At 41.7% G+C, this 12,160-nt stretch overlaps 1 protein-coding gene across 1 annotated transcript in view; it reads left to right on the forward strand.

Moving 5' to 3' along the window:
• Positions 1–9,857: 9,857 nt before the first annotated feature.
• The window catches only part of F5 (coagulation factor V), a 38,568-nt gene continuing 36,265 nt past the window's right edge, over positions 9,858–12,160 (forward strand). Inside the window, exon 1 of the mRNA XM_068959544.1 lies at positions 9,858–10,117. Coding sequence (XP_068815645.1) covers positions 9,957–10,117 — 161 coding nt within the window. The 5' untranslated portion in view covers positions 9,858–9,956. The remainder of the gene's footprint in view (positions 10,118–12,160) is intronic.

Consider the following 12,160-nt stretch of genomic DNA (forward strand, 5'->3'; position numbering starts at 1 on the left):
GTTTAGGTAACTATACATGGAGTCATTTATGAATTCAAATATTGCAGACGGATCCAGGCTTTAGCTTCCACTTGCTGAGGACATTAACAGCCACCTTCTCCTCCTCTCCCACACACACATGCTCTGTAAAATACAACTGTTTTTTATTGATAAAATCCAGACTAGCGTATTAAGTGCACTCTGTGCAGCTTTCAGGGCAACATCTTTGTCTCCCAAACATCCAACTTGCATTCTAAAAGGCAATCTGTGAAATCAGGTCTGTACTACTGTCTGAATTTACTTTTGGATGGAAAGGTTGACGCAACTGGTCCCTGTCTTGGCTATCCTCTGTACCATGCTCGCTCTTATGAGTTTACAGTCACGTTCCAGCAACTACACAGAAGTCAGCTTTCTTCTGTTGATACCCATCTTGGCTTCCTTCTTTCTGGATAATATCTTATGCAAGCATTGCTTAAGTGAAGAGTAACACTAGCTGAAACCTATTAAAACTTAACTACACCCACTGAGTCATGCAATAAAATTTTCCTATCAGGCTCATTTCAGAGACATTTTGTCCTTTTTGGAAGGACAGGAAGGAAGTAGCTGCCTTCCACCCAGCAAATGGGGTGCGGGGGTGTGGGGGGGGAGGGGATGGCGGGTGAGGAGAAGGGGGAGTTTGAATCTTAAAATAACCAGCCTTGATGTTTGTGTTTTTTCTCTGCTCTCTCAGAATTTTTTGAAACCTCTTCCCTAAAAGCTGTCTGTCCTTCTCCTTTAGGAAGGTGAATGTTGGTCTTTCATTGGTCTCCAGTGTATGTTGGAGACAGCAATTATCACATTCATCTTTGATGTCAGTCTGTTGATGGAAGTAAGTGGCATGGTTATATGTTTTTTAACTAGTGAAGGCCTTTTTCTCTGACCCTAGCATAAAAAACAGGGGCAGCAGAATTAGCCCATGGCTTCCATCAGCGCCACAGTATTGAACGTCTTAAGGTACGTATATGTTGTGATTGCCATAGATGTCACAAACCCTGACCAACACATGAAAATGAGTGGATGCTTGGTGACTAATCAGGATATTGCTCTGCGTGGCTGGATATACTATTGGCTGTACCTGAGCTAACAAAGTTGACCTGGGTACACCTGCAGTGACTGTAGTGTGTACATACATCCCTTTCTTGTTTGGAACTAGTACTAAAAATTCCTGTTAGAAGTGAAGATTGCTGCTGTAGGAGTAGCAAATTCTATATTCTCTTTAATTGTCTGAATTTTGTCTCAATCTCAAAGTGGCTCCTGCTCTGCTGGAGCTCCTTTCCTACTGTACATCTTACCATTCCTGAGGCTCTTTACTTGCCTTCTAAATAACTATCACTTGATCTTATACTTTTTTGAGTACATTTTAGTTTATAGGTGCTACAGTGAAGACCTGGGTGAAATTTTGATTCTACTGAGTCTGCACCAAAGATTTACCATAGGGAATGTGTTATGACGCAAAGGGGGTATCCTTACAGAGATTAAAACGACCATCACAAGCTGTGCTGCCAAGCTAACTCTCAGTTTACATGAAATACTTCAAAAATGCAAAAAAAGACTCAAATTTCCACTGAAAAGTAAACAGAGGAACCAAAAATTACAAGCAGTAACTTCAACACATGATCATTTCTGTATTTAGACTTCTGAAACTCTATTGCAAGTCTAAACCGTAAATAATGAAGGATGGAAATAATGTTAAAGAACGAGGGTAATTTCAAATTTGTCCTTCTGTTGCTGCATTTTCAGGTGTGGGAAAGCAGGGCTTGTTTAACTAGCTTGCCAGTGAATGGCCTGATCAGTTGCTGAAGAACTCAACTGCCTTGATTTTTGTTTGGCTGTTGTCCATAGGGAAAGACGAAATTCAGTGTATTGTTAGGCTCACAGCTTATTCATTTCATTTCTTCCTGTAGCTAAAAAATAAAGTTACTTGCTAGTAACTGAATAAGAATTGTTCTACTGATTTTTTTTTTTTTTTGAGATGGCTAGGTATACAACATTAAACCGTATGAAAGAAGTAGTTAATTCTCTCGTGAAGTGTTATACCTGTTATCAGATGTACTTATGCATATTTATATGCATATAATTAATTTATAGCAGGCTCACTTTTTTGAAAATCCGCCCTCAGCCCCAACAAGAATTCATATTAAAAAGATATAAATCTTTCTAGTTGCAAACTACTGTGATTGTGTACCACCTGGTTAGCATCATACTGTGGGCACTGATGATATTACTGTTTTTATTCTCTATGGAAAGACTGCCTAGTTGATTCTGTTGCTAGACTGACTTTAGCCTGAAGGTGGTTGGTCATAGCAACACCTCTGTATTTAGCATGTCAGTTATAAGTCTGGGCAAATAAAGTATTCTTTTACTATAGAAGTCAAAATGGAACACAGAAAACACGGGTGTGGTGTAGAACAGGAGCAAAATTCAATGTGGAGTTACATTGGAATTTTTTTGGCAAAAATTGAGAAAGTGGAAAAAAAAAAAAAAGTCTTGTCTTGAGACAATCCAAAGTTGAGAGTGGAAAAAAAAGTCTTGTCTTGAGACAATCCAAAGTTGAGTGAATCGTTATTAGTGTAGTTTTCAAGGAAAGGAAGTTAATTTAACCTTCTCTTTTATTCTTCCTTAACATAAAAAAGTTTCAGACCAAAAGCCAGTGGTATTAAATAAGCTGGTTAAATCATTTAAGTTAATTTTTGCAATATTTACAAAATTCTTATTTTTCTTTTTCTTTGAAACACTCAACTCTAATCAAGGACTCTTGTTTTTCTCGAAGGAAGAACATGTTTAGAAAACCTGAATGTGTTTAGTCTTCAATCAATATGATGCTGTATCTTCTGAAGCCTATAACATCAGACCAGTCTAAAATGCTGCTGCTCTATTTTTACTCTCTTGAAATAGTGTGTATGACTACACAAGCTGTGTTGCCTGCCTTCATTTTTGAATTATGCAGAAAGTGTTCTTACATGTGTTGCCATCAAACAGAAAATCGCATAGATGCTCCTTTTGAGTAGGTTATTACCTGAAAGAAAGCTTAAGAGTTTCTCTGCCATCTGTTGTTTTTCCCTACTTGTGTGGTTTTTAACATGGTACATCTGCTGTGAACTTCTAAAGGGAGCTCTTTCACAAATTAATCTTTCTTGGCTTTAGTGCCTTCTTGCAGAAGTGAAGATATTTTTCTGATGGCTTCTGTTCTGGGTTGGGCCCGGTAGATTTGGTAAGTGCCCCCTATGTCTTTTACCTACATTTAGAAGCATGTGTTTACTGCTGATCAATAATTAACTCTCTGTTTGCCCGTAAAAGTCCTTTCGCCCTGCACTAAGCAAGGTATGCTTGCTGGACACATTGTACATTGGTGCGTGTGTGTGCACGTGCTCACAGAGGGTTGGGGGGAGAGAGAGATCTATGTTTGGGCATTATTAGCAACCATTTCAATAATTGTTCTATGTCTGTCTTCTCTAAGCTAGTCCCCTCTCAGCCATCAGAATATGGCTGCCTGATAGCATTTAGGACCAAACAGAAGTATTTATGATAAAGTAGGATCAAGTTTGTGGTTAGTCCTATTCTGTAAACTGCACAAAGCTGAAAATCACTACTTAAAACTCTTTAAAGATCCATATGTTCTTGATTTCTTAGACTTGGTCTAAGCTATTCTGGGTATAAAACTGGCAATACCAGTTAGTCTTAAAGGTCAGTCTTTGGTAGGGCAGCACCTTATAGTATGGCTCTTTCAGTATATCTTCCTATGTAGCACAGCAAGAAACAAGACCGTAATTACTGTGTGTCAGAAAAGACAACAATCTTGTTCCCAAGTTAGAAGATGGGGACCTGCTTTCAGTGCTGAAAAGTAAAAACTTTTGTTTTTCTTTCCATGCTTTTCATTTAGCATTTAAATATCAGTACCTCCCAGATGTACTGCTTAACTTTGGGAATTATATTGTTTGTGGTGCTGCACAGAGTGTTTTGCCAGTATTGTACGGGAACGTGGACGATCCATGATCCCCTACACATGGCTTTTGCCCACGAGTTCTTTTGATATGCTGGTGACCAAAAGTAAATTAAGCTTAAAACATGGGCAAATAATGAGGACAGAATAAGTTTGCTGCAGTTGCAGTATTGTTTCATTCGTTATTTTTCCTTGTGGAACAGAAAAAGTTAAGATAATGGCTGTACATATATATATATGTATGTATGTAGAGGCGAAAAGTTACATCATCTTGGAAGATGTCAACCTGAGGAATGCATTCTGTAGTCCCTTGTTGTCATGTGACTAACTGTAATATCTTATAGGCAACCATATGATAGGTTTACATGTGTGTAACAGACTTTCAGCATGCCAGACAGGATATAATTGCACGTATTAGAAACAAACGGTCAGGTGGAAGGGTTCAAGCTCTTTAGATTATTAATATTGATTTTCAGAACACTGTGGAACTTCCCAAAGCCTTGAAGAGACAATGTGGTCCAATAATTATCAAAAAAAAAAAAAAAAAAGGCTGGCCCAGGTAATAACAGGCCTTAGTCTTATATTGATCCTGAGAGCTGGGGAAAGTCACTAGAAAATAAGAAAATAGCTATTACAAGACTTATTGTTCTTAAAGGATTAAAGAAGGGTAATGCATGCTAATCAGTGTTGTTTAAAGAAGAAGAGATCTGGTCTAATTTGATATTTCTCTTTAGTACTATCAGTATTAACAACTAAGCTTGTAAAAGTAGTTTTACCGATGTAATGCGTTTTGATTCCTTTTACTATTTGATTGGTACTACACAATAGGTTGACTAAGAAATTTGAAAAAGAAACCCAAAATTCGTTAAATAGTGAAAAGACAAGTAACTAATTGATCTCAGCTTAAGGTTCCCAGTCATAAGGCACGGGTTTTTAAGCAGGTATTCTGATCGTTAATTCTTGGACTACAATATTTTAGCTTTTTATTATAGCAAAGAATTAAGTATTAGACACCTACCTATAATGAAAAATTCAAACACTTAATTCATCAAACAGAATCAAAGAATGACTTGTTCAAAGTGTATTTTAGTTTGGTTTTATCAGCCAATCACATAACAATACAAGAAGATCTTCAAATCCCTGTATGGGAAGAAGCCTTAGGAGCAGCAGTGTGAAGTCCAGTGGACGAAGGCTGGAACTGAACATGAATCAGCTTCTTTCTTGACAGAGATGCATGATATTTTCTAGGTGCTTCTATATGGATGTTTAAGAATTGGAGATGAGACAAGCTAAGTTAAAGATGCTTTAGGTTGGACAATACGTGCTAAAATTGACATGGGACAGCATAATAGGGTGTCTGGCATTTCAGCGCCAGTTACACCCCATCAGTTCTGGACGTTAGTCCAGAAGGAATTGTTCATCTGCCCAGAAGAGGTTTTTTTTTATAAAAATGCAGCCTGCAGGCATTTTCACACCAGCTGCCATGCCTATTGGTGTCAAACTTTTTACCACCAGTGTTGAAAGAGATCCTGACCCGTTCTTCTACCAAGTCAGAGACGAAATTGGGGGCAGAGCAGAAATGAGGCAAATATTAGGTCTTACTGCTTAAAAATCACTGAAGCAGTTTACCAAGGGTTGTGATGGGATCCCCAATCAAAACAATAACTAATTCATAAGGAAATACTATTGGACTGTCTTTACATAATGTTTTGGCATGAATATCTGTGTGCATATGCAAGTCCAACCTACTTTTTGCTGGATCATGGATTTTGAATCCCTTTCGTACATAATTTCTGTGTCAAAGGAGCTCGTGGATACAAATGATTTGCTCCATGCAGAAACATGGAGCAAAACCATAGGAGGTATTTTAACACTGATTTCATTATGCTGCCCTGAAACTTTTTGTGAAGCCTATACTCTTACGCTGTCTAGCGTAAGAGATTGTTTTCAGGTTTAGGCACCAAACTATCCAGAAGTGACAGGGAGCATTTGGTTCTTAGGCTTCATCCTTACCTCATCTAAGGCCAGATGGCTCTTGTTTTGATGGAATTATCATGCAGGCTGCCAGTTAGACCATTCTGCGCTTGAAATATATAACAAACCTAGAATTTATGAGGTTTTGTTTCAAAGCAGTCTGAGGAAATTTCACCCTTATTTCTGTCTGTATCTGAAAGAGAATTATTTGGATTTGGGGTTTTAGGTCATTTTTTTTCTTAAAAACATTAGCAAAACCTTATTGAAAACATTGTAACCTTCTGTATACGAAAAAATAGGTAGTGTTTTTTCTTTTTCCAATAATCCTAGTGCACATAAAACAAATTTAACAATTTTTTAATTGTTTTGGCAAACTGCTCAGGAAGTAGGGGAACATCTTTTTGTTAATATGATTGACATTTGTAATTAGCTCATCAAAAGGCATTTTCTTAATAATTTTTCTTTTGATAAATTTCCCCAGATTGTGATCGAGACTAGTTTGGAAGGATTCTGACTGTGGGCAAGTCTTCAGGCAGGCTTACTAGCTGCCACTGAAAAGCCAGTTCATTATGCATTATCTGACGCTGTAGATATTTCGAAACGGAACTGCAGTTGACCGCACATTTGGAAAGGTTACTAAATTACTATCATGAGGTAACAGTATGAGGTAACCTGAACTAGATAGGAACTATTTAGCTCTGTATCCACCTATAGCCCCCAGACCTCATCCATCAGCATTTTACTGTCTCAAATTGGGAAAGATTCCTTAGGTCTTAGATGCCACTTCCTTAAGTGGCATCTAACTGGGCGGTGCAGGAAGAGTTAGAGATCTGTGTGCGGTCGCAGGGCCATGATCTCATTGCAGTGACAGAGGCATGGTGGGATAGTTCGCATGACTGGAATGCTGTCACGGATGGCTACGTGCTTTTTAGGAAAGACAGGCCAGGAAGGCGAGGTGGTGGAGTCGCTCTTTACGTGAGGGAGCAACTAGAATGTGTGGAGCTCTGCCTGGGGGTGGATGAAGAGCAAGTTGAGAGCCTATGGGCAAGGATTAAAGGGCAGGCTAACACGGGGCGACATGGTGGTGGGGGTTTACTACAGGCCACCTGATCAGGAAGAAGTCGTCGATGAGGCCTTCTACAGGCAGCTGGAAGTAGCCTCACGATCACAGGCGCTGGTTCTCATGGGAGACTTCAACCACCCTGACACCTGCTGGGAAGACAGCACAGCCAGACACAAACAGTCCAGGAGGTTCCTGCAAAGCATTGATGATAATTTCTTGACCCAGGCGGTGGAGACGCCAACGAGGAGAGGTGCGCTGCTAGACCTTGTGCTAACAAACAAACAAGGTCTAGTTGGAGACGTGAAGGTTGGGGGCAGCCTTGGCTGCAGTGGAGTTCAGGATCCTACGAGGAGGGAGCAGGGCAATAAGTAGGATCGCGACCCTGGACTTCAGGAGAGCTAACTTTGGCCTCTCCAGGGACCTACTTAGGGGAATCTCGTGAGGTAGGGCCCTAGAAGGAAGAGGGGTCCAAGAAAGCTGGTTAATATTCAAGCGTCACCTCCTCCAGGCTCAAGATGGGTGCATCCCTCTGAGTGGGAAGTCCAGCAAAGCGGGCAGGAGACCTGCATGGATGAGCAAGGAACTGCTGGCAAAACTCCCAACAGAAGAAGGAAGTCTACAGAATGGGGGAAAGGGGACGGGCCACTTGGGAGGAATACAGGGACGTTGTCAGAGTGTGCAGGGATGTGACAAGGAAGGCTAAGGCCCGTTTGGAATTAAATCTGGCAAGGGATGTCAAGGACAACAAGAAGGGGTTCTTCAACTACATCAATAGCAAAAGGAAGACTAGGGAAAACGTCGGCCCGCTGCTGAATGGGGCGGGTGCCCTGGTAACGAAGGATACGGAGAAGGCAGAGTTATTGAATGCCGCCTTTGCTTCCGTCTTCACTGCTAAGGCCAGTCCTCAGGAATTCCAGACCCTGGGGACAAGAGAGGAAGGCTGGAGAAAGGAAGACTCTCCCTTGGTGGAGGAGGATCAGGTTAGAGATCTTTTGTCCAAACTTGACATCCATAAATCCATGGGCCCCGATGGGATGCATCCACGAGTGCTGAGGGAGCTGGCGGATGTTATCGCTAGGCCACTCTCCATCCTCTTGGAAAGGTCCTGGAGATCAGGAGAGGTGCCTGAGGCCTGGAAGAAAGCCAATGCCACGCCAGTCTTCCAAAAGGGCGAGGAGGAGGAGCCAGGAAACTCCAGGCCTGTCAGCCTCCCCTCCATCCCTGGAAAGGTGATGGAACAGCTCCTCCTGGAGGTCCTCACTAAGCATCTGGAGGACAAGACGGTGATCAGGAGTAGTCAGCATGGATTCACCAGAGGGAAATCATGCTTGACCAATCTGATAGCCTTCTAGGATGGAATGACTGGCTGGGTAGACGAGGGGCAGAGCAGTGGATGTTGTCTCCCTGGACTTCAGCAAGGCTTTTGACACTGTCTCCCATCACATCCTCCTAGGTAAGCTCAGGAAGTGTGGGTTAGATGAGTGGACGGTGAGGTGGATGGAGAACTGGCTGGATGGCAGAGCTCAGAGGGCTGTGGTCAGTGGTGCAGAGTCTAGTTGGAGGCCTGGAGCTAGCGGTGTCCCCCAGGGGTCAGTCCTGGGTCCAGTCTTGTTCAATGTATGCATCGATGACCTGGAGGAAGGCTCAGAGTGCACCCTCGGCAAGTTTGCTGATGATACGAAACTGGGGGGAGTGGCTGACCCACCAGAAGGCTGTGCTGCCCTTCAGAGGGACCTCAACAGGCTGGAGAGATGGGCAGAGAGGAACCTCCTGAAGTTCAACAAAGGCAAGTGCAGGCTCCTGCACCTCGGGAGGAATAACCCCATGCCCCAGTGCAGGCTGGGGGTTGACCTGCTGGAAAGTAGCTCTGCCGAGAAGGACCTGGGAGTGCTGGTGGACAACAAGTTGACCATAAGCCAGCAATGTGGCCTTGTGGCCAAGAAGGCCAATGGGATCCTGGGCTGCATTAGGCAGAGTGTTGCCAGCAGGTGGAGGGAGGTCATCCTGCCCCTCTCCTCAGCCCTGGGGAGGCCTCACCTGGAGTCCTGTGTCCAATTCTGGGCTCCCCAGCACAAGAGAGACATGGTGCTACTGGAGAGAGTCCAGCGGAGGGCGACAAAGATGATGAGGGGACTGGAGCATCTCTCCTCTGAAGAAAGGCTGCGAGAGCTGGGCCTGTTCAGCCTGGAGAAGAGAAGACTGAGAGGCAATCTCATCAATGTGTACAAGTATCTGAAGGGAGGGTGTCAAGAGGATGAGGCCAGTCTCTTCTCCGTGGTGCCCAGTGACAGGACAAGAGGCAATGGGCAGAAACGGAACCACAGGAAGTTCCATCTAAACCTGAGGAAAAACTTCTTGACTGTGAGGGTGACAGCGCATTGGAACAGGTTGCCCAGAGAGGTAGTGGAGTCTCCTTCGCTGGAGATATTCAAAACCCGTCTGGATGTGACCCTGGGAAATATGCTGTAGAGGACCCTGCTTGAGCCGGGAGGTTGGACTAGATGATCTCCAGAGGTCCCTTCCAACCTAAACCTTTCTGTGATTCTGTGTTAGGATTCTCTTTCCTGGGCAAGGCAGAAAATGTGCCTCCTTGCTTCCTAACCATTAAGTTAAGCATCTAAGTGATTGCTTTTTGTCTCTGATTATCTTGCTGTTCCAGTAGATGATGACCTAACTATAGTCTGTAATGGGGTCGAAGCTGCTGCTTCTTAATGCTTGTGTCTCAGTGAAAATCGTGTGGAGGAGGGGAGGGAAGGTAGTTTAAACAGCTTTTTATCTCTGTTGGATCCCTGTCAGCAAGGGGAGGAGGAGGTGAAAAGCAATGACCTGAGCATAGTGAACACTGTTGCCATCTTGCGTCACAATTATTTCATTTCAGGGGGAAGTTAGGAGCAGCAGCAGCAATAAAAGCAGCAGTTTCCGCCTTGTATTCCAGAGCAACATCAGTGGGCAATCTATATCATGACACTCCACTGCATGCATCTTTTTCTCTTGCTTCTGCTGGGTTCTTGGTGGCCAGATTCAGAGAAGCATGTGGTGGGAGCTGCGAAGATCAGGGAGCACTATATCGCTGCTCAGATCACTAGCTGGACCTACAAACCAGCATCTGAGGAAAAGTCCAGGTAACAAAGTTCAGGATAAGAAGGATGAAACTTGTCCTCTTTTGTGACTCAAAGTGTTTTGAGTCTCCTGAGGCATTTTTGGGCCCAGGAGGACTTTAGAGCCTGACCTGTTGGCTTCAAAGGAACTGTATATCTTTGAACAGCATGATCTGAACTGGAGCCAATGAAGTATTAAAAGCTCCTTTTTAGTTACTTGATTAGTTGTCAGGATTATTTTTATGTTTTCAGAGCAGTTTTGTTGAATCTATTCCAGGGTTTGCTTTTATAATCTTTTATCTGTATTTTTTTAATGTCATTATTTTGAGGTATATGGATTTTGAGCAATGTTAAGTTGAGCCACAGTTTGGTAGAGTTTTGGAAAGTTTTAGACTTTAAAATTAGCTGAAGGAATAAATAGCTTCTGATTTGATACCATCACTTTCACTTAAATCAGAGCCTGATGAACTTTGGAACTAGCTGTTGTTGTTTCTGAGTTGTTCAGTAGTTTTTGTGAAATGTTCTTCCTGAGTTTGCCTGAGCAAAGGTTGGAGGATCAAGCATTGCTATGCTTTATTATGAAGTAGAAATACTAATTTGAAATATTTTTAGATTGCATTGCAGAACGGCCAGCCTATATGCACACACTAAGCAAGCGTATGAAGTATCTTCTTGTACAACCAATATTATACTTAGGATTATAAACACTGCAAGTGCAATGCTACACATGGCAAAACTTTGATCTAATTTAGAATTGTGTTTGAATTAGGGTTGGTGCTTATGCTTTGTTCGCTATAGCCACCATATACAGCTTTTGTTTGTTCATGAAGTGGCGTGAAATGGGAGGTAATATTTGTTTTCTCATTCTGTGACGAAGGGGGCATTTGGATGCTATTGAGTGTTTTGCATCGGTGGGTGGCTTGTTTTCTTTATGTTGGTTTAGTTTGTGATTTTTTTTAATATGTGTTGGATCTTGTATTTCTGGATGTTATTGGAAAGGACATTTTCATTTCAGATTTAGATTTTAGATTATCTCTTTTCCAAGACTAATTAAAATGAAGTTTCCATGATTTCTAAAACGCCCCTTGGAAATTCAGTGCAACTGGTATGAGCATAACGTCAAAGTGGCAAGAGAGGAGAAAATGTGATTTAAATGTAGGAAGCCAAATGCTATTTAAATAATGACCTAGGCATATGAATTTAGTATTTAGATCTTCATTCTCATTTGCTCTGAATGCATCTATGTAAGCATCAACTGCTATTTCTCTAAGCATCACTTAGTGGATAGATGGATTTCATGCTGTAGAAATCAACTGACTGTCTCAAACCTCAGTTTAAATATTATGTGGTTCGGTAGGAGTTTTTCATACCGAGCCTATTGAGATATCTCACATAAGTTTTTAGAGCAAGTCCATATCCTGAATGCATCTGATGAACTTTCTAAAATTTCTAGAAATTTAACTAAAAAAAAAAAGGATATTTACTGAGAAGGGGCTAATAGCCTGGATCTTCAAAGGCGTTTGGGTATGTAACGCACTCTGATTTCAGTAGAAGCTCAATGTCTGAATACAGTTTAAGAATCTGATAGTTTGCTGGGTTTAGTTCTCAGTAACTGAAGAGACACTGAAAAGAAAATAGATTCTTCCTGAACCATTTCCTTAATCAATTTTCCTGTGTTTCATTTCCATTTACTGCAAATCATAGAAGTCTGGATAGGTCACTTAACTTCTCTGATCCTCAGTCTTTTTAGAGGTTTATTGGTCATCATGTATAAGTGATATTTATCAGATACTTCAAAGCAAAGTAAAACTGTATTACTTGTGCATGCAATGCTGCCAGTTCCAAGGACTGAAGGTTATGTAACTAGACCTGATTGCGTAGAGTGAGATTTTTGAAGTGCTAGTAACTAAAGTATTCTGTTCCTTTTAGCTCTACAATTGGCATTGATAAATTTCCTCTTCCACTCTACAGTCTGATGTGCTTGCACGTTGGCACATTAGGACAGCATTTGTCAATGAGGATTACAAATCGCACCCTTCTCCTTAAGAGTAAAAGAAAATTGTATCA

This window comes from Struthio camelus, chromosome 1 (genome assembly GCF_040807025.1).
Source record: "Struthio camelus isolate bStrCam1 chromosome 1, bStrCam1.hap1, whole genome shotgun sequence".
NCBI classification, from domain to species: Eukaryota; Metazoa; Chordata; class Aves; order Struthioniformes; family Struthionidae; genus Struthio; species Struthio camelus.